Source organism: Aquarana catesbeiana, linkage group LG04, assembly GCF_042186555.1.
Source record: "Aquarana catesbeiana isolate 2022-GZ linkage group LG04, ASM4218655v1, whole genome shotgun sequence".
NCBI classification, from domain to species: Eukaryota; Metazoa; Chordata; class Amphibia; order Anura; family Ranidae; genus Aquarana; species Aquarana catesbeiana.
In genome coordinates this window covers 382,300,460-382,324,175 of record NC_133327.1, presented here as the reverse complement: position 1 = coordinate 382,324,175, position 23,716 = coordinate 382,300,460, and the positions used below count along the sequence as shown (strand labels likewise).

Below are 23,716 nucleotides of genomic sequence, written 5' to 3'. Positions count from 1 at the left end.
CATCATCCCCCTGTCCCTGGCATCCCACCACCTTGCCCCCTGTCACCATCATCTCCATCCTCATCTTCCCCTGTCCCTGGCATCCCACCACCCCACCCCTTGTCACCATCATCTCCATCCTCATCATAATCTCCCCGTTCCTGGCATCCCACCACCCCACCCCCTGTCACCTTCTTCCTCCCTGCACCCCTCACCCAGCTTCCTACCACCCCACCCCTTGTCATCTTCATCCTCCTGTACCCCACTTTCAGCTTCCTACCACCCCACCCCCATCATCATGGCTTCTGTACCCCATTGCCAGTTTCCTACCACTCCACCCACTATCATCATCCCATATCCCACCTCTGACATCCTACAACCCTGCCCCCGTCATCAACATTCCCATCATCTCCCTGTACCCCACCTCTAGCATCCAACCACCCTACCCCCATCATCATTATCCTTATCTTCATCCCCTCTGTACCCCACTGCCAGCTTCCTACAACCCCATCTACTCAAATCATCACCCCCTCTGCTGACATCCTACCACCCCCACTCATTGTCATCAACTTCCCCATCAACCCTCTCTTCCCCACCTCTGGCATCCTACCACCCTGCCTCCTGTCATTATCATCCTCACCCCTACTGTACCCAGCCTTTGGCATCCTATCACCCTACCCCCAGTTATTATGATTTCAGCCTGTCACTCCAATGCTGCCACCATCACCCCAAATTGCATCCTGTCATCCAACCAGCTGTACCCTAACAGTTGCATCACACACCACAATACTGCCCTGTCACCCCGTGAGAGGTAATGATGTGCTGTAACCTTCAGCAAACAATCAGTGAGCAGTAATAGTGTGCAGTACCTTCTAGCAACAAATCAGTGAGTGGTAATAATCTGCAGTAGCCTCTAGCAACCAATGAGTGAGTGGTAATGATGTGCAGTAATCTCTAGCGACCAATGAGTGAGCGGTAATGATGTGCAGTAACCTCTAGCAACCAATCATTGAGTGGTAATATTGTGGAGAACCTCTAGCAACCAGTGAGCTTGGAGCAGTCAGTGAGTGTGAACCAGATCTTTATGTTTACATAATAAATCTATGTATGTGTTTGTTTTTTGGGATGTTGGGGTGGAAAGCAAAATTTCTAGGGGTGGGGGGGGCAGGGTTCAATCAATATTAAAGACAGCCCTGGGTGTCCCCAGGCTGGCGGGGTGAGTGGGCCAGCTGTAACTCTCCCCTAACAGGGAGAACATCTCATCAGTTGCAGCCAATAGCAGTCTCTACAACTGTCCTAGCCTTCTCCCAAAGCTGGCACCAAATTGCAAGGCAGGAGTTGTAGTTCTCCACACCACACACTAGCTGTTGCCTGCGCTTTGCATAGACTACACCTCCCAGAAAGACCTGAAGGGCGCTTAAATCAAATGTGTCTGTTTCTCCTGCTTGTAGTAGGGGACAGAAGAGTGTATAGAAGGATCATCTGCCTGCACCCTGGCTGTGGCTTGTCATTACCATAATAAGACCACCTCTTGTATCATGTCTGCACAGTCTCTGACCATCTCTTGTATCATGTCTGTAGTCTCTGACCATCTCTTGTATCATGTCTGCAGTCTCTGACCATCTTCTGCAACATGTCTGCACAGTATTTGACCATCTCTTGTATTATGGCCGCACAGTCCCTGACCATCTCTAGTATCATGTCCGCAGTCTCTGACCATCTCCTGTATCATGTCTGCAGTCTCTGACCATCTCCTGTATCATGTCTGCAGTCTCTGACCCTCTCCTGTATCATGTCTGCAGTCTCTGACCATCTCCTGTATCATGTCTGCAGTCTCTGGGGGGAAGCCTACAGAGGAGTCAAGAGCGGGAGCAGTGCTAGGATGGGGATCATGGGAGTATTCAGATGTGTGTGGACTGTGGAGAGGATAATATAGGATAAAACCAGAGCCGCCAAGCTGGAGCCCAGAGAGGACCATATGACTGAGCTCTGGTCACCAGAGCCCCCCCCCCTTACATCAGAGTTCCCCTTTACACCAAAATCTGCAGCATTGCCCCTTACATCATGATCCACAGCATTCCCCTTTACATCAAAGTTCCCCTTGCACTGTAAGGAGAAATCCTGCAGACTCTGATGTGAGGGAAACTCTGTGCTCTGTTATATTAACCTGACCTTCAGAAATATGGTTTTGATTTTTGTTATAACTTAACCACATTGCTAGTAGCAGCTGCATAGGTTTTATCTATATTTGTGTGCGTGTAATATATATATGTTTAATGATATTTGATTGAAGAGTAATTGGTTAGAGAAAATTCTAGAAACTGAATTCATAGTTCATAGGATTTAAGGCTCTTAATAGATGCAATGTATACAGCTAATTTCTGTTGCTTTAATTCTCTTTCCCATTTTGGGCGTGAGTGGGGCCTCATGTCTAAAGACTCGTACACACGATCGGATTATTGGCCAACAAAACCGTGGACTTTTGTCCGAAGGGCGTTGGCCCAAACTTGTCTTGCATATACACGGCACACAATTGTTGGCCAACAATCACGAACGTAGTGATGTACTACATGGTTTTTCAGCTCTTTAGTGCCACCCTTTGGGCTCCTTCTGCTAATTTCATGTTAGTAGAAGTTTGGTGAGTGTTGACTCACACTTTTTCATTTTGCGCTTTTCATTTAGCGCTTTTCATTTTGTGCTTTTCATTTCGTGCTTTTCATTTAGTTTCTGAACATCCGTTCATCAACCAGCCATGTTGCGGAATCGGAGGAGACAACGTGTTATTTATTATTGGCCTTGGAGTTATTGCTTTGACCCAAGTCCAGTCCAGGAACAGGAGGAGGATTTCTTGGACCAAAAATTGGTTGCTTTATTAATCGTGACCAATTATGTCATATGCCTTTGCTGCGGGAGCTCCAGGAGAATAATCCAGATGATTTTCGGAATTATCTCCGGACGACGGACCCCTGCTTTCACCAACTCTTGGCATTGTTGACCCCTATAGTAAGAAGCAGGACACATGCATGAGGCTTTTATTTTATTTTTTGGTTGAATAATGATTTTATTTGTTATATTTTCTATATTTATGGATGCATAGAATGCACTTTCTGGTTAATTGGCAAATAGCATGTCTAATTTTAGTTTGTTTTCTTTTTTTAATGCACAATAAAAACATTGTGGAGAATAATACTTGGCTATGTGTTTTACTTCAAATGACAGTTTGGGAGTAGCCAGGTACATTTAAGAAAATACAATGTAAAATTAACAAGGGCACCAACATAGTTGTATCTTTGATTTAAGAAACTACGGGATAATGGTGTTGTGGTAACTTGACCAAAAAAGTAAAAAAACATAATAATATTATTCTTGATATCACTAGGAAAAAAAAGCCTTTTTAAATACGTTTGGCAGAACTCCATCAGTATCACCAGCAAAGCAGCTCCATTATTATCCCATTAAAGAAGAAGAGAATATGTGCTGCATTACAACATTTCATGATTTGCCACGTCACGAATGTTAATTCTCCATTATGATCGCTAGTTTACAAGACCAACCTCTTCTGGCTCATCCTTGCTTCCGAGCATGCCTGTTTGTACCATAGGCGTGCGCAAGGGGTGTGCCAGGTGTGCCTGGGCACACCCTAATCCTGGAGTTGGCAACCCATCAATTGCGGGCAGGTGACAGGTAAGCCACGATCCTTACTTGCCGACCCCCAGAACCTGGACAGGATAGACGGCTGGAGTGGAAATTAATGGACCGATCTGTATTTTCTTCTGCAGCAGCTGAAAGTAGGCTTCTCCTCCTCTTCCTCTCGCCGATATTCAGCTGCCACGGGAGGAAAATACAGGGGATTGGTACCAATGTATGCCACCCCTCTTGTCCCAGTTCCTTTTCTTTCTGCTGCCCAGGTCCCCTTGTGTGCTCACCTGCTTCCCCCCATTGTTTTAGGATGATGAGTGGGGAAGAGGCCGGTTAATATGTCACAAATGCATATGTGTTGGAGCTTTGAGGTGCACGCCCTAATACAATAGGCTGCGCACACCTATGGTTTGTACTTTGGACTTTTGTCTGACGGACTTGTGTACACATGCTCGGAAAATCCAACAACAGACATTTATCCGCGGAAAATGTAAAAGCCTGCTATCCAACATTTGTCCGTGGAAAATCCGACAACAATTGTCCGATGGAGCGTACACACGGTCGGATTTTCTGCAAAAAGCCTGTCATCATACATTTCCTGTCGGAAAATTTGATTGTGTGTACAAGGCTTTTGATTTGACCAAGGCCTCACAAAGCCTAGAGCCGCCTCTACACACAGCAGCTTTGAAACACTGACACTATATGGGGAATTAATCAAAACTGGAGCAGACAGGCTCTGGAGCAGCTGTGCATGACAACCAATCAGCATCTATCTTCAGCTCAGGGGCAGAACTTTCACGGTCACAGCAGTCGCACTTGCAACTGGGCCCTGTGGTTCTGCCGCTGTGGGGGGGCCCCCAAGACCTGGCATCTCCCCCTGCACCTCTGGCTGTCTGTTTATAATGCAGTGGGGGGAAGTGGGAGGCGACAATCTGCAGCTCTATATTGGCCGTGGGTGGCGAGATCTCCCTGGGGCTTGTAGTTCTCTTCCTGAGTGTCAGTGTATACAGTGGAGAGGGGAGGGGCCTCTGACCCGGGCAGGTATCAGTTTCACTCTTCACTGTACAAGTAAGTCGCTCTGCTTGTAGACGCTTGCTGATACTTGCTTGGGTCAGAAGCCCCTCCCCTCTCCACTGTATACACTGGGGAAGCCCCAGGGAGATCCCGCCGCCTGTGGACACCATAGAGCTGCCGATCGCCGCCTCCCACCTCCCCCCAGGTGGGGGGTACAGAGATGTGCTGGGGGTTGGAGGTGGACAGACAGCAGAGACCAGCCAGGTACAGGGGAACCTCTGGAAGGGGGTAAGGCAGCTGTCTGGGGACCCTGATGTAAAGGGGGGCTTTCTGGGGACACTGATGTAAGGAAGGGGCCCTCTGGGGACACTAATGTAAGGGGGGCTCTCTGAGGACACTAATGTAAGGGGGGGCTCTCTGGGGACTATGATGTAAGGGGGGCTCTCTGGGGACTATGATGTAAGGGGGGCTCTCTTGGGACACTGATGTAAGGGGGCTCTCTGGGGACACTGATGTAAGGGAGGGTCTCTGGGGACCCTGATGTAAAGGGGAGGCTCTCTTGGGACCCTGACGCAAGGGCTCTCTGGGGACACTAATGCAAGGGGAGCTCTCTGGGGACACTGATGTAAGGGGGGCTCTCTGAGGACACTAATGTAAGGGGGGCTCTCTGGGGACTATGATGTAAGGGGGGCTCTCTGGGGACACTAATGTAAGGGGGGCTCTCTTGGGACACTGATGTAAGGGAGGCTCTCTTGGGACCCTGATGTAAGGGGGGCTCTCTGGGGACACTATTGTAAGGGGGGCTCTCTGGGGACTATGATGTAAGGGGGGCTCTCTGGGGACACTAATGTAAGGGGGGCTCTCTTGGGACACTGATGTAAGGGAGGCTCTCTTGGGACCCTGATGTAAGGGGGGCTCTCTGGGGACACTAATGTAAGGGGGGCTCTCTGGGGACACTGATGTAAGGGGGGCTCTCTGGGGACACTAATGTAAGCGGGGCTTTCTGGAGACACTGATGTAAGGGTGGGCTCTCTGGGGACACTAATGTAAGGGGGGGGCTCTCTGTGGACACCAATAGAAAGGGGGCTCTCTGGGGACACTGATGTAAGGGGGGGTCTCTGGGGACATTGATGTAAGGAAGGGGCTCTCTGGGGACACTGCTGTAAGGAAGGGGCTCTCTGGGGACACTGCTGTAAGGAAGGGGCTCTCTGGGGACCCTGATGTAAAGAGGAGGCTCTTGGAACCCTGATTTAAGGAGGGGCTCTCTGGGGACCCTGATATAAAGTGGAGGCTCTCTGGGGATGCTGATGTAAGGGGGGCTCTCTGGGGACCCTGATGTCAGGGGAAGCTGTTTGGTCGGCATGCACAGCTGCTCCAAATTCTGTCTTTTGCAGCCTTAGTAAATTCCCCTCTGTGACTGCATTTTGTATGGTATATTTGCAGGTTGCAGTATCTACCCTGAATTTCACTATTTGAATAGAAATGTCCATTTCATATGCATTAATTTATGATCATTGACCCCAGGTTATCATATTACTGTAATATCATAAAAATCATATATAAACTATTGCTTTCATATTTTAGCATTAAAATTAATCTCAGATCCTTTACCTTTATCATGTCTTCATATTTTAAGAAAAGGATATTGTATGCATCCTTATGATTGTACCATCCTTGTAAGTGATCAAACCATTTGCCTCCATAAACTGCAGACATAACAAATCACATTACATATCAGATATCAAGCAACAAAATTACTTAGCTGTTTTTTCTAACAATTCTGGCAATCAGTCAGAAAATTAAGCAATATTAAATCACCTCAATACTGGGCACTTTTCACCCCCTTCCTGCTCAGAGCAATTTTCAGAGCTGTCACAATTTAAATGACAAAAAAATACAAAAACAACAACACACCAGCGCTAAATAATGGAGACCTGTGGAGCAATCAAAAATGATAGGAAATCAGGAGTAATAGGAGTCAATGGGGAGTGTTCCACACCAAGTGCAGCTGGTAAGAAATCATAACTGATAGAAATGGATCTGATAAGTAGAACACAAAAAAATCCAGCGCTCCAAGGGTTAAAGAAAACAGTCCGCAACACTTGAAAAATTGTTATGTAGGATAATGTATCAGTTTAATCAAAGTAGCAGCTGATAAAAGACAGTCCTGTTCACTCACAGAGTAAAATAAAAACGAAAGAAGCTTACATGGTCACTAGCCATCCACAGAGCAACGAGGAGCTGTGTTAAGTTCCCAGCAGAACCGTTCTCCCAGAATGAAGAAAAGGGGAGAAGGAAGGTGAGTGAATCAACGAAAAGGCAGCCTCCTGAGTCCCTGTCAGAATAAGCTGTGATCCCAGGGGAACTACTCACCGGTGTGTAGAACGGGACCCAGTGTGTCGAGCAGTAGGCTCTGCAGCCTCGTGTAGCAGGTAAGATGGACTGGAGCTCCGTCTCACAAGGGTCAGTGACGTCAGACCCGCTGAGACGCTGACTCGGGAAGGGGGCAGCCCAGCAGTGCTGAGATGGATCAGCTGTTGAATAACTCCTCCACACCGGGTAGTCCGATACTGCACCAATACTGATGTATAAGTTGATGAACACTCCTACACATACGGTGTCCTCCAATGTCTTAGCCGCTACTGTGGGAATGCAAAACACATTGCTGGGGAGTCTGCACTGACAGGCTGAGATGGCTGTCTAAACTCTTGATGTTTGCCAAAGGTGGATGTCCCAAGGAATAGTAATAGATGGGACGTGGTGACTAGTCCAAGAAGATATATTAATGTTGCCTTGACGATGCGTTTCACGCACCAGCGTTTTGTCACAGTCAGGAAAAAAGGCAACTACAGAGAGTTTAAATAGTATAAAATAGTATAAACATTCACAGCTCCTCGTTGCTCTGTGGATGGCTAATGACCATGTAAGCTTCTTTCGTTTTTATTTTACTCTGTGAGTGAACAGGACTGTCTTTTATCAGCTGCTACTTTGATACATTATTCTACATAACAATTTTTCAAGTGTTGCGGACTGTTTTCTTTAACCCTTGGAGTGCTGGATTTTTTTGTGTTCTACTTATCAGATCCGTTTCTATCAGTTATGGTTTCTCTCCAGCTGCACTGGGTGTGGAACCCTCCCCATTGGCTCTATTTCCTATCATTTTTGATTGCTCCACAGGTCTCCATTATTTAGCGCTGGTGTGTTGTTGTTTTTTTTTGTATGCTTCTCTGGTATTTCACTAGCAGCTCATACTTGGTGATCTGGGGTTATGCCAGATAGGCAATTTCTTTTATATAGAGAGGAGAACAGTACACCTGTCAGTTCACATGATCATTGTATTTTATTGCATTTTAATGTTATATCCCTCAAGGGCGGCATGATCAATATTCTTTCTCTTTAAAGTAAGTATGACTATAATGTTTCCAGTATATAGCTAGTACTACACATGCCTTTTTAAAGTATTCATAGATTTACACTTTTTGGGATATTTTTTATATATATATATATATATATATATATATATATATATATATACTTTGTGGAGTGTGGAGAGAGCCAAACGGCCATTTTTGAGAATATCAACATTGGTAAAAGTAATCGAATACAACAAGAAGAAATGGCGATTGACACTTCTAACAATCTGCCGCATACAGAAGCTTTTGAAATCCGTATGAGAAAGGCTTTTTTGCAGCTGCAGGATGCTAGACAGTATGAACAGACCCAATGGTGGGATCTAGCATTCCTTAAAAAAAATTTAGAACTAGGGATCACACCAAGAGGTCTTCGTATCAAGACGCAATGCAGCTTCCTAGATGAGGAGCTCCATAAGGAATGCAGATCATTAGCAGAATTCTGCACAATATAATGGATTAAAATCCTTATCATCCAAAAGGGAGAGGAAATTAGAAATAGCACAACCGCAGGCTATTGAGAAAGAAGCCAATATTCAGGATTTTAGTACCTCCTGCTTATATCCCAAATGGCTTAAGTTCTTAATAAAAATGTAAAAAAGGATGAAGATAATTTGATTTATAAAAAAACAAATAAACTAGAACGTGATCTTTTTGATTATGGAAATGGACAAGTATTTGACTGGAGACGCCCTAAACAGGAGGACGTTGATACAACAATACATAAAACTCAAAGAAAAGCTATGAATAAAACCAAATTCAGGGGTAATAAACTTAATAAACACAAACAAAAAAAACCCAAGTATCCACTAGTGCCCACTCAAATAGCTACTGATGATTCCTCAGATAGATCGACTTCAAGATCCACAATTCCTACCACTTTAGTACCAAACTCGGTTGCGTTGAGCGATGTAATACCAGCCATCACCATCCTAGACCTCACCCCTTCTCTTTCCCCATCTTCTTCCCTGTCAGCACCATTAATTCCAACAATCGTGATGCATGAGGCCAATTTGGCTTCACCACCGATTACCCAGTCTAAATTGTCATATAACATATCCACCCATAACAGTTTTAGTCCTCTATCTTGAGATTTAGAGAATTATATTCTACTAGGAGCTAGGCCCAAACTTCAAAATAGTAGTGGTGATCATCATTTACAGGATTCAAATAGCCAAATAATGTCTTCTAATAGTCAAAATTTTCAGACATTACCTCCAAAGGGAGCCAACAAAGAAAAAAGAAAACTAGAAGAGGACAAAGAGGAGGAACCATTAGGAAGAACAAACAAGAAAGAGAGGTCACCACTAACACAGGAACTAGTACAATAAAAAATTATAAACTGATCAAAATCCCCAAAACTATACCTCTCACATGTGTACAGATAGAGATAGCGGCGCTAATATAAATTGTGTAAGATAATGGGTCAGAGCAGTATAATGCCTATGACCCTCTACTTATGCATACAAATATTAATAATCATAGTGTCATGAAAAATATTAATTTTATCATGAAAAGAAATTTCTTTAACACCCAGTGAAAAGTGTCACTATAAATAATAAATTACAAGAAATGAATGATCAAGTTCAACAGTTGTTTTTCAATCTTTTCAATCTTCTTGTGAAAAATCTTCTACTGTCACCGTGATAGCCCAATTTGGGCATGGTTACACGGCATTCCATCGCACTGACATTAGATGCCGCTGTCTGAGGAGGACTACACCGATCGGATGGCTGGGCCTTAGAAGGTTGGGTGAGAGATACACCAGTTTACACTTCAGGTCCGCTGTGACCGCGGTGCACCGTTGGATCACTGATCCTGTTGCTTGCTGTGCTTGCTGTGGATTTCTTTTTAAAGGCTTTTATGTTTCAGTTTAAAAGTGAGTGTAACCATTGAAGTGTGTTTGAAGTGATTTTAATAAATCTGTCAAAATGGTATCACGCTATGTGGAGCACTTTATTCATTTTTTCACATATGGAGCTGGCTTGAGTGGAGTCACGGTTCATCACATGCAACCCAGGTGTGGTTCAATTGCTGTTTTGCCAAACACGAGAGTGGGAGGCTATACAATCTGGTGAGTGCGCTCTTCAGAGGGAGTGGTGTCACTATCACGGTGGTGTGGTGGAAGAGTAGAAGATTTTTCACAAGAAGATTGAAAAACAACTGTTGAACTTGATCATTCATTTCTTGTAATTTATTATTTATAGTGACACTTTTCACTGGGTGTTAAAGAAATTTCTTTTCATGATAAAATTAATATTTTTCATGACACTATGATTATTAATATTTGTATGCATAAGTAGAGGGTCATAGGCATTATACTGCTCTGACCCATTATTTTACACAATTTATATTAGCGCTGCTATCTCTATCTGTACACATGTGAGAGGTATAGTTTTGGGGATTTTGATCAGTTTATGTATTTATTTAAGTGGCAGCTTTTTTTCACTGTACACTGTGTATGTACACATATTTTGTATTCATTTACACATCTTTGATATAGCTTTGCACTTTTCTTTGGCGCAGTGGAGTAAGAGAGATTCAGGGGCGGTTTATTTGTATATCTCTTGCTACAAACCAATAAAAAATTATAATCTGTCCTCCCTTACCCCTTCAGAAGAGTTATTGCTCCAGAAGGGTTTAGGTTTCTCTCCTTCAATAGGACCAAACAAATTTGGCCTGTTCAAGGATCTGTATTGTTTCATACGTTTCTTGACACTAAAACGCCACTATGCTCCTAATCTTCAGGCTATTCACAAAAGTAAGAGTGAGAATAAATCTAATTTGGTTCCCATACCAGAGATCATACCCGCTACAGAACTTGATGAAGAGGCATTACAGATCCTTGAGGATCTATGGGCTGAGGGTCATACAGAGGGTTATGTACCTACATGTGGATTGGAACCGTCAGTAATACATACTCAGTTTAGACCCAAGTCAACGTTTTTCCCAATTAATTCCAAAGGCCCTTATATAGAAACATATTATGAAGCCGTGTATAACGATCTCTTGTTACTTTGTGATACACCTAATACTCAGAAACATCATAATCTGAATAAAGCGGAGAGTCTATCCCTAAAAAAAAATCTAATGGCCAATACTGATATCACCATTAGGCAGGCTGATAAAGGAGGTAGTCTGGTGGTACAAAATCGTGTAGACTATATTAAAGAAGCCAGCCGGCTGCTGGCGGACACAGACACTTATTTGAAATTACGGTCTGATCCTTTACCAGAATTCCAGTTGGAACTTAAGACCTTGGTACAGGAGGCGTGGGAAAACAGGATGCTCACTAAAAAAGACAATTTATACTGCCATCAGAGTGCAGCACCCCATATTTCTACCACCTCCCAAAGGTGCACAAGTCGCTGGTCGATCCCCCGGGAAGACCAATTGTGGCCAGTGCCAATAGTTTTATTAATGGTCTATCTAAATACATTGATTTTTGTTTACAACCTCTGGTGTGTCAATTGCCTTCTTTTATTAAGGATTCAAATGAAGTGATTGAGGCCCTTCAACACTACACATGGGAGGAGGGTTATTGGTGGGCATCGTTAGATGTCACCTCCCTCTACACATCTATACCTCACAAAGTAGGCCTGAAGGCCATGCAACATTTTCTGTCTAAAAGTGGAGATTTTAATTCATTACAGTCACAATTTTTGATCAAGGCGACTGAATTCTATTTAAAACACAATTATTTTACTTTTTGTGAGCAGTTTTATTTACAACGTAAGGGTACAGCCATGGGGGCGAACTTTGCCCTGGTATATGCCAACCTAACCATGGGCTATTGAGAGGAGGACAGTATCTGGCCCAACAATCTGTTTGCAGAACACGTCATGTATTTTGGCCGATACATTGATGATGTTGTTCTCATTTGGAGCGGAGGCCTGGAGCTGTTCCCCTCCTTTGTAGCCCATTGCAATGCTAACCCCTTTGGTCTGTCCTTTACTCATGTACTGGATCCCCACGAACTTGTATTTTTGGATCTAGTACTATCTCATGATCAAAACAGGATCATTACAAGAAATCACGTCAAGCCTACTAGTGGCAATTCTTATCTCCACTTTAGAAGTTGCCATCATCCTACATGGAAAAGTAATATTCCTAATGGACAATTTAATAGATTGAGATGGAAATGTTCAAGAGTGGAGGATTATATATAACAAGGTGCCATAATGTCAAAAAAGTTTGAAGAAAAAGAATATCCATGTGAGTTAATTAAGGAAGCTTTTCTGTCTAGTATGAATAATCAATAGGGAAGTAACTCATGCGCAAAACCACAATAAGAAATGGAAAAGGAACGAAGCTGCCAGCATAGAAAGTGATCTCACACAACTCCAATCTAATATAAATAAATAAATACTGTACGCGGCGCTAACTAACCTGTGTGTCCATAATATAACAAAAATACATACAATAACAACTATAAAGAAATGCAAGTGAAAGTGCATACAACAGCAAACTAGAAATGCAAATAGATAGCGATATCTTCAAAAATGCAATAATAGATATCCCTACTGCATAAAGAATTAATTCAAGGGGTTCAAAATAAAGTGCATGAGTGAGTGGCACAGTAAAACAGTGAATGTCCAAAAAAATTAATAAAAAATATTTAAAAATGGTGATGAAAAAGAGGAGATCCACTAAAAAAAATCACAGCAACAAAAATCAGATCTCCTCACGTGCATGAGTGAGTACACAGTAAAACAGTGAATGTCCAAAAAATATATTAATAAAATAACATGATGAAAAGTAAAGATGTAAAACGTGATGAAAAGTAAAGATCCACTAAAGATAGTTAAAATTACAGCAACAGAAATCAGAGCTCCTCACGGCAATCCATAAGTGAAAGTGAGTGCCAGTGCAACACACAATCAATGTGAAAATATTGGTAAAAAAAAAAAAAAAAAAAGGATAAGAAGCAGAGATCCACTACAAAAAAAAATAATAGACAAAATCTCAGCAACAGAAACAAAAATCAGGACTCCTTGCAGCAATCAATAAATAAAATAAAGTGTAAGTGTAGCAAATGATCGATGTGAAGTAAAACTATTCCATTCAATCACAGTCCGGGGTGCGCCCCCTATTTCCCCAGGACTCTCACCTCTAGCAGCGGCCCCTATGGGCCAAGTTGAGCTTCGGTCAGTAATCAATATGGATATCTTCAGAACGATCGGTATCCAGTGGTCACTTCTAGGGAACATCCGGTGTACAACACCCAGCTACGATCTCTGATCTCAAGACTCGATGATGATGGTGAGGGTAAATATTAAGAGAAAAAGGGTGGCTCCATGGTGTAGTATTTTAAAGCGTTTATTTAATCCAGCACACACAGTAACTTACATGTAAAAACACAGATCTCTGTATTAGGAACCGTTCTACATGCCAGTGAGTAGTTCCCCTGGGATCACAGCTTAATCTGGCAGGGACTCAGGAGGCTGCCTTTTTGTTGATTCACTCACCTTCCTTCTCCCCTTTTCTTCATTCTGGGAGAATGGTTCTGCTGGGAACTTAACACAGCTCCTCGCTGCTCTGTGGATGGCTAGTGACCACGTAAGCTTCTTTCGTTTTTATTTTACTCTGTGAGTGAACAGGACTGTCTTTTACAAGCTGCTACTTTGATTAAACTGATACATTATTCTACATAACAATTTTTCAAGTGTTGAGGACTGTTTTCTTTAACCCTTGGAGCGCTGGATTGTTTTTTGTTCTACAATTTAAATGACAATTACTCAATCATGCAACACTGTACCCATATGACATGTTTATCATTTTTGTCACACAAATAGAGCTTTCTTTTGGTGGTATTTAATCAGCACCAGTTTTTTTTTTATCTTTAGTAATTTTTAGTAATTTAGTAATTTTTCTTCATAAATTCAGAGCAATTTATACTTCTTATATTTCTTCAAAAATTCAGAGCAATTTATACTGCTACTTTAATTTGGTAAAAATAACCCAAATCAGTCTATATTATTTGGTCTGTATGAAAGTTATAGAGTTTACAAGCTATGGTGATGCACAGACATCTAATTTCTTGAGGCCCTAACATAACAGAACAGTAGGGATGGGCCGAACGGACCCCTGTTCGGTTCGCACCAGAGAGTTCGGACCCAAATAACAAACCCCATTAAAGTCAATGGGACCCGAACATCAAAAATCCAAAGTGCCCATTTTGAAGGCTCATATGCAAGTAATTGGGCATACAATGGTTATAGGGGTCCGGGTCCTGCACTGGGGGACATGTATCAATAAAAAAAAAAGTTTGTGAAAAACGCAATTTTTAAATGAGCAGTGATTTTTTTTTTTTCTCATCCAAACCTCGTCAACTCTTTTCTACTACTTCACCCCCCACTGCCCCCACCCACCAACTTGCTTACCGCTCAACAGATTGCCAACCATTTTAATTGAAAACTCGACACAATTCGCAAGGAGATATCCAGCATTCAAACTCCTCCCCTAACCGATACATCGGGTCCAACACCACACTCAATACTCTCCTCCTTTTGCCCAGTTACCACAGATGAAGTTAATAAACTCCTCTCCATGGCCCACCTCACTACCTGCCCCCTGGACCCTGTCCCCTCTCAATTACTGCGACCACCTTCCCACTCTATCGTCAACTCCCTAACCTACATCTTCAACCTCTCCCTCTCCTCTGGCACCTTTCCTTCCCCACTCAAACATGCACTGGTTATCCCCATATTCAAAAAACCCTCACTAGACCCCACCTGTTTGAATAACTTAAGACCCATCTCCCTGCTCCCGTTTGCCTCCAAGCTCATCGAACGCCTTGTCCATGACCAAATGAGTGGCTACCTCACGGACAACAACCTTCTTGACCCCCTACAGTCTGGCTTCCACCCACAACATTCTACTGAAACTGCCCTACTAAAACTAACCAATGACCTACTAACTGCTAAAACCAATGGGCACTACTCCATACTCATACTTTTAGACTCTCTGTTGCCTTTGACACAGTTGACCACCTGCTCCTCCAAATTACACTCCCTTGGCCTTCGTGATTCTGCTTTATCCTGGTTCTCCTCCTACCTATCTCAGCGCACTTTCAGTGTCACTTAAAACTCCATCTCCTCCACTCCCCTTCCTCTTTCTGTTGGGGTACCCCAAGGCTTCGTCCTTGGGCCTCTCCTATTATCACTCTATACCTCTTCCCTGGGCCAGTTGTTAACCTCCCATGGCTTCCAATACCACCTCTATGCTGATGACACCCAGATCTATCTCTCCACTCCTCAACTCACCCCCTCGATCTCCTCACGGATCTCAAACTTATTGAATGACATATCGATATTGATGTCACACCACTTCCTCAAACGCAATCTTTCTAAAACTGAACTTGTTATATTTCCTCCTTCACGGTCCCCCCCCTGTGACTTCACCATTAATATCAACAACACAACCATTGGTCCCTCCACACATGCCAGGGTGCTGGGTGTAATCCTTGACTCTGACCTCTCCTCCAGCCCCCACATCCAATCACTGGCTAAATCCTGCCGCCTTAACCTCCGCAACATCTCCAGAATTCGACCCTTCCTGACTAATGACACCACAAAGCAACTTATTCCCTCCTTGATTATTTCCCGCCTTGACTACTGCAACTCTCTCCTTAATGGCCTACCCTTAAGCAAGCTATTCCCCCTTCAGTCTATTATGAATTCTGCTGCTAGACTAATACACCTCACTAACCAATCCATGACTGCTGCTCCTCTCTGCCAATCCCTTCACTGGCTTCCCCTACCCCACTGCGTAAAATTCAAAATGCTAACCATAACCTACAAGGCCATTCATAACATCGCCCCCATCTACATCACCAACCTTATCTGCAGATATTGCCCAAATCGTCCCCTCTGCTCCTCCCGGGACCTCCTGCTCTCTAGTTCCCTTGTTACCACCTCCCATGCTCACCTTCAGGACTTCTCCAGAGCCTCCCCCATCCTCTGGAACTCCCTGCCCCAGTATGTCCGATCAGCTCCTACCCTGTCCACCTTTAGGAGATCCCTGAAAACTCATTTATTCAGGGAAGCCTATCCCACACCCACCTAACAACTGTCCCCAAGCCACCCCCATCAAATCATTCTCTGCAGCTATTACCTTTCGTACCACCACCCCCTTCCTTTAGAATGTAAGCTCTACGAGCAGGGCCCTCCTGGACCTTTTGTAGTGAACTGTACTGTAATTGTGTTGTCCCCCTATACATTGTAAAGCGCTGCGTAAACTGTTGGAGCTATATAAATCATGAATAATAATAATAATAATTTTTTGATTTTTAAAGTGAAAGCATAAAAATGAAAAAATCCTTCCAATATAGTGCCTGGGGGTCCCCTTAGTCTACCTGTAAAGTGGCAGATCTGTACCATGTCTAGAATCTGCTGCAGCAAAAATTGGATTTATAAAGCCAAAAAAATGAAATTTTCCCTGCAAGCTGCCTTTATTTTGCGCAGCAACAGCTGGGGGGCTGCTGTGTATGATGAGGCCACAATGTAGTGCACTGGGAACAAGATTAGAGATTTTTTGGATACATTCTGGTGTCACTTTGACTTTGGATAGAAGTAATGGGTGCGTAAAAATTGGTCTTTGGGTGTCGGTGGTGCTTTCCCAATGTAACCCTATAGAGGTAATCTTGATGAAAGCAAGAATTGGCCTTGCTATAAAAAATTGCAATGATATGCACCTGTCAAACAGGTGCTGAAAAATTGGTCTTTTTTACTATTACTAAAAGACGATCCATGAAACCCCAACTAATGGAACTGCAACGCCACAACATTATGTATCAATGGGGCTTCCCCTTTTCAGTCAGATTTAACTACCAAGGTACAATTTACAGAAGCCGATCAGCAGATGAACTACAACAAACCCTTTTAAAATTAAATCTGACAGAACCCACAAGCAGCAACACTCCCCCACGCAGAAGAATGGCGTCATCTTCACCTTCAGGCAGCACCCAGAAAATTTCAGAACAAAATGGGAATCATCATTCTCACAAAAGAGGCCGTTATGCCACATCATCCATGGACCAAGAAGATTCAATGGACTGACATCCTAATTCCTGATATCTCTTCATTTATTATACTAAGAGATGGTTCTCTATAAAAAACCTATATTTATAACTGAATGTAACTGCATTCTGATAGTCACACACTGTGTGGGATCATGTTACATTCCAGTTATATTTCTTATTACTTCTGATTCATATAGCCTTAGAATATATAAGTGAAATAAGGAAATTCTTGTTCAGTTATATATTTTCAGGTAATAACAATAGATTTATTACTTTTTAGGACAAATATGTTCAATAATCCAGAAGTAATGGAAGCTTTTTCTTTCTTTTCTTAAAACAAATATATTATTACCTAACTAGTTCCTAGAATTATGTTTTTGTTTATTCTAATCTGAAGCAATACAACCTCAATTTTATGAGTTAACATATCTAAACAGTTACATATGAATAAAATATGTAATTGTTTACTCTAAAAGGGTTAAAATCCCAAAATAATTCAAACTATCTTCATCAATACCAAAGTTATTAACAGTACCTTTCTAACTGAATTATTTAGCCTAGGGCAAGACTAACCATATACAAACACCCTGGAATAAATAATTTCAACAAAAACTATATTCTGCACTCCAATTAATGAAACATCATTTTGATGTCTTTTGACATAGCACTTCTCTCCTGTAAGCGGAAGATCCTTGTACCCCCATTAGCCCTCCTCATTCTCCCAACCATATTATGTGGGAGTGTGACGAAGGCACTTATTCCCCTGAGAGAGATATTTATTCTCTTTCACGGGTAAATTGTGATTACTTGCAAAAAATAATTTATACAATGTATCATCTAATCTCATATGTTTTTTGTTTACTCTTTAGTCCAGAATTCACTGGTTTCTTTTCTATCTATTCATCTCTTCAGTCCACACAGGTTGATCTGCGCAGTCAGCTCTGCATAACAAAAAGTAAGTCAAAACTATTTGATCTATTGCCATGGCACCACTGAATATACTTTCCCTGAATGTTCAGGGAATAAATGTCCCTCAAAAAAGGACCAAAGCCTTCCGTACTTTCCATAACAAGAAGGCTCACATAGTATGCCTCCAAGAAACACACTTCACCAAAGATTCTACTCCAAAATATATTTCTCCTTTTTATCAACAAATTTACATGGCTTCTGCCTGTACCAAGCAAAGGGGAACTCTAATTGCATTTCACCGATCCACACCATTCACCTTATCATCAGAAATTAAAGACCCAGAAGGTAGATACCTGATACTCATGGGTTATATAATGGATACAGCAATCACGGTGATTTCCTACTACGCTCCTAACAAACAACCTACACCATTCCTCTCACATATATTACAAGTGATTAATACACACAAAATAGGAACAGTGATAATGTGTGGGGATTCGAACCAGGTCCTCCTCCCATTTCTAGATAAATCACCTTTTACACCATCCAAAATAACCTCTAGATTACCTTTTTCTCAACTTCTTTCCAAATACAATCTGGTAGATTCATGGAGAGAAAGTAACCCAATGAAAAAGAAATTCACTTATTTCTCGCACCCTCATCAAACCTTCACCAGAATAGATCATATTTTTCTAACAATAGGAATGATACCAGAAATTATTGCATGAGATATAATTCCGATTCCGTGGTCTGACCATAATGCAGTATACACTACTATAGCCTCAGCCATACCAAAAGCGCATGACCCAACGTGGTACTTACCGGACATAATGCTCAAACACCCACTACATCAGATGGCCATTGAACAAGCTTTAAAGGAATACATATCAATTAATAATACAACAGACATCTCCCCAATAACACTGTGGGAAGCTCATAAGCCTGTCTTGCGTGGTACAATACAAAGACAAATGGCACTATTTAAACGGGAACGCAAAAATCTAGCAAAAAAACTAGAACTCAATTTTAATGCAGCCTACATATCATTTCAAGATAATCCATCTCAGAGTACAAAATCTCATCTGGAAAAATCTAGATTGGAATACGATCTATTTCTCACTGAGTCAGTTGATAAATCCCTCAAACGCTCCAAACACAATTTCTACATGAATACAAACAAACCAGGTACATATTTGGCTCGGGCATTAAATTCAACTAACAAATCTTTCAAACCAATACGTTTGAAATTATCAAAAAATGTTTACACTTGTAATCCAGTTAAAATAGTCCATAAATTTCACTCACATCTCGCAACTTTATACAAGACAAACAATGAATTTAATCCTACAGAGGCTGAATCCTTCTTCTCAAAAATAACCTTACCTGAGTTATCTCAGAATCAAAAAAGTAGTTTGGATGAGCCTGTAACTATAGATGAAGTTGCTAACGCCATAAAAGACCTAAAACTTAACAAAAGACCAGGCCCAGACGGCTACTCGGCTTTATACTATAAAACATTCTCAGAAATACTCTCTCCCATTCTCACTGAAACTTTTAACAAACTTCTAGATGGACATTCTTTTCGGCAAGAAACACTAATGGCAATTGTTTGTATGATCCCAAAACCCCTTTCTGATGATACTTCCTGTGTGAATTATCGGCCTATCTCTCTGTTAAACCTCGATATTAAATTATTAGCAAAAATAATAGCAAAACGCCTCAATAGCATTATAGGAAAATTAATACATAGAGATCAAGTAGGCTTCATGCCAAATAGACAGGCAGGCGATAATATACGCAGGGCAGTGTTATTGGCACATATTGCTAAAAAACGGAAAATCCCTTTATGTTTTCTATCTCTCGATATTAAGAGGGCATTTGACACAGTATCCTGGCAATATATGCAATATTCATTACAAAAATGGGGTTTTGGACCCCATTTTTTAACATGGATCAAAGCATTATATAATAAACCCAAAGCCTATATAAAATATGCTGGATACAAATCTGAAGCCTTTAATATCGAAAGAGGTACCCGACAGGGTTGCCCATTATCTCCCTTATTATTTGCCCTTATACTCGAACCCATGGCCCAATACATCAGAACAAACCAAACTATAACTGGCATTGAAGTAGGAGGTATTACACACAAATTATGTATATTTGCAGACGATATATTACTTTTTCTATCATCACCACAGGTCTCTGGTCCTAACTTAATACCAGCTCTTGATGGATTTGCAGCCCTATCCGGCCTTATGATTAATCCTAAGAAATGCCTAGTGCTTAATATTTCACTCACAAACATGGAATTGATCCCGGCTAGGGCTGCACTCCCATTCACATGGGCAGAAAAATCAATCCCATATCTTGGAATTCATTTAACAGCATCTCATTCTGACTTATTCTCAACCAATTATCCTCCTGTATTAAAACAGATCACAAATCTAATAAAACAATGGTCGCAACTTCCTTTATCCTGGATAGGGAAGATTAATGCAATCAAAATGAATATTCTACCCAAATTGCTTTATCTATTCAGAGTCCTCCCTATTCCAATTCCTTCCTATTTTTTGAGAATAGTACAAAAAAGAGCAACTTCGTTTATATGGGGCTCTTCTAAACCACGTATACCTATACACACACTACATCTTCCCAAAAATAAAGGAGGCCTGGGATACCCTAATTTTACTAACTACTACAGAGCAGCACATTTGGCCAGTCTGTCCAAATACCATGCAAAACAGGAAATCCCATTATGGGTATTTATAGAGGCTTCAGAAAATGACCCTCTATTAATATCAAATTTATTATGGCTTGATCCTAAAGACCGCTTTAAAATTCAGAATCCCATAACTAAACACTTCTTATCTCTCTGGGATAAACGAAAAACCAAATATCAGTTACAATCTCCACACAATCCTCTCCTCTCTTTTATCAGAAATCCGGCCTTTTATCCGGCATGGATCTACCCAAATTCTTTTAAAGCTTGGACAACATCAGGCATTCAGACACTAAATGACTTCATAGCATCTAAATCATTCCTTTCATTCCCATCGCTTAGAGAAAAATATGATCTACCAAACTCTGAGATATTCAGATATCTCCAAATCAAAAATTTCTATACACCATTCCTAAAGGGGGATACACCATTATCCCAATTATCCATTTTTGAATCAATCTGTACAAAAGATCCATTTGCTAAAGGTACAATTTCATCACTTTATAATCAATTATATGGAGTAGCAAATCTTAATAGACCCTCTTACGTTCAGGGGTGGGAGGAGGACCTGGGACGGACTTTAGAAGACACGGACTGGTCTAACATATGGCTCACATCTAAGTCATCTTCACCCAACATCTTAGCACTGGAGACAAATTATAAAGTCCTAACTCGCTGGTACCTTGTACCCGCTAGAGTGGCAAAATATTCACCTAATACCTCAGCTCTTTGTTTTCGAGGATGCCCAGAAATAGGCACATATTTACACATATGGTGGACGTGCCCAGTAATCCAAACCTTCTGGAAGGAAGTCTTCGTGATTGCATCTAAAATATTTTAAAAAATAATACAACCAGATCCATTTTTAACTTTACTTAATCTAAAACCGGAATGGTTAACACTCTCTCAATTCAAACTTATGATCCAACTAATAACGGCTGCAAAACAAACAGTGGCCAAGGCATGGAAATCTCCTACATTGGTACTAGCAGAAACAATTCACAGAATGAATAATACAATGTCCCATGCTAAGATGGTAGCCATCGATCAAAATCAAATTCCGAAATTTGAAAAACTTTGGCATCCTTGGATAAAACAACTGTTCCTGTCAAACTTCAATGACTCTGTCCTGTTGCCATGGTAACAGATTAAATGACTTACAGAGACACCCATTCTAAGGCTTCAAAGAGAACTAAAAAGAATAATAAACTGACGAGCGGGACAACCTTGTGGACCATACCTCTACCTTTCAACCCTTTTTCTTCTTTCTCTTTCCTTTTCTCCACCTTACGATTAAAGCTCATTATCAGAATTTATTTGACCTATATACACTCTACCTGTAAACAATATGTATAGTAGGTATAAATCATTTAAATACCTACAAAAGTAACTAAGGAAATGATATATATCTTTAATTTAGGTTTACGTGAACCCAATGTTTAATATTTGAAATTTCATGATATTTACCTATATAAACCCTACTGTAAAACAATGAGCTTTATAGATCCTTGTAAACTTACTTTATGTATCTTTATAACATTGTATACTCAATAAACTTCTTTTGACAAGGAAAAAAAAAAAAAAAAAAAAAAGAAAAATTGGTCTTTGGGTGGTAATTGTGCCCATGAAACCTATACCAAAAACATTTTTCCAGATGAAATGATTGAACACCCTCAAAGCTAGGCAGCCTTGAAGTCCTGCAGAAATTCCACATCCCAAGAAGATTTAATCAGTGACATCGGCATCAGGGGCTTCATAGCTGGTAATTCAGGACTGATTCATTTTTATAAAAGTCAAACGGTCCACGGAGTCTGTAGACAGATGCGTTCTATGATCAGTAACAAAACCTTCTGCAGCACTAAATGCCCGTTCTGAAAGCACGCTGGATGCAGGGCAGCCCAACAACTCAATAGCATACTGGGAAAGTTCTGGCCAGTGGTCTATTCTCATGACCCAGTAATAGGGATGAGCTTCGTGTTCGAGTCGAACCCATGTTCGACTCGAACATCGTCTGTTCGCCCATTCGCCGAATTGCAAACAATATGGGCCGTTCGAGCCAAATTCATGTGGCGCGTCACGGCCCATAATTCACTGCGGCATCGCAGTGCATTGCTGGCTGATGATTGGCCAAGCATGCACTATGACCCGCATGCTTGGCCAATCACAGCGCTGTCTGAACAGAGAGCCGTAATTGGCAAAAGCCAAGGAGGCTTTGGCCAATTATGGCTCAGGGAATTTAGCACATGCCCCACACTATATAAGGCCGCCTGCACGGCGGCCCTGTGTAGTGTGTGTTCCGGCGTTCATAGATAGAGAGAGAGAGAGACAGACAGTGTCATTTGATTTGAGTTAGATAGATTAGGCAGAACAGTCAGTCAGTTAGCTGCACTTACAGTGTATTGTGTATATATATGCATCCCAGGTGTTGCATATATATATATATATATATACACTGTATTCAGTTTAGCTAGATCCGTTCCTGTTATCTTCTTACTGACAGGCAGGCTTGTCTTGTTAGAGTATTTACAGCTACCTGAAGAAAATTGCTGGTGTTCTTTTGATCCTATTAGTACCACAGTCAGGCAGCTAGACTATTTACAGTTAGTGCAGTGCATCCTGCTCACAGTGTTCAGCTAAAACTACAAGTTAGTGGGGTGCATCCTGCTCACAGTGTTCAGCTAAACCTACAAGTTAGTGGGGTGCATCCTGCTCACAGTGTTCAGCTAAACCTACAAGTTAGTGTGGTGCGTCCACCTCACAGTGTTCAGCTAAACCTACAAGTTAGTGAGGTGCGTCCTGCTCACAGTGTTCAGCTAAAACTACAAGTTAGTGCGGTGTGTCCACCTCACAGTGTTCAGCTAAACCTAGAAGTTAGCGCTGTGTGTCCTCCTCACAGTGTTCAGCTAAACCTACAAGTTAGTGTAGTGAGACCTCTGCACAGTGTTCATCTAAAGCTACAAGTTAGTGCAGTGCGTCCTGCTCACAGTGTTCAGCTAGATCCGTTCCTGTTATCTTCTTACT

At 41.7% G+C, this 23,716-nt stretch overlaps 1 protein-coding gene across 2 annotated transcripts in view; it reads right to left on the bottom strand.

Annotated features, from left to right (window-relative positions):
* Window positions 1-23,716, bottom strand: part of LOC141140221 (amine sulfotransferase-like) — a 207,540-nt gene that overhangs the window by 91,621 nt on the left and 92,203 nt on the right. For both annotated transcript variants that reach the window (XM_073627139.1, XM_073627140.1), the window contains exon 5: window positions 6,244-6,338. In XM_073627139.1, the coding sequence (XP_073483240.1) occupies window positions 6,244-6,338 (95 nt within the window). The remainder of the gene's footprint in view (window positions 1-6,243; window positions 6,339-23,716) is intronic.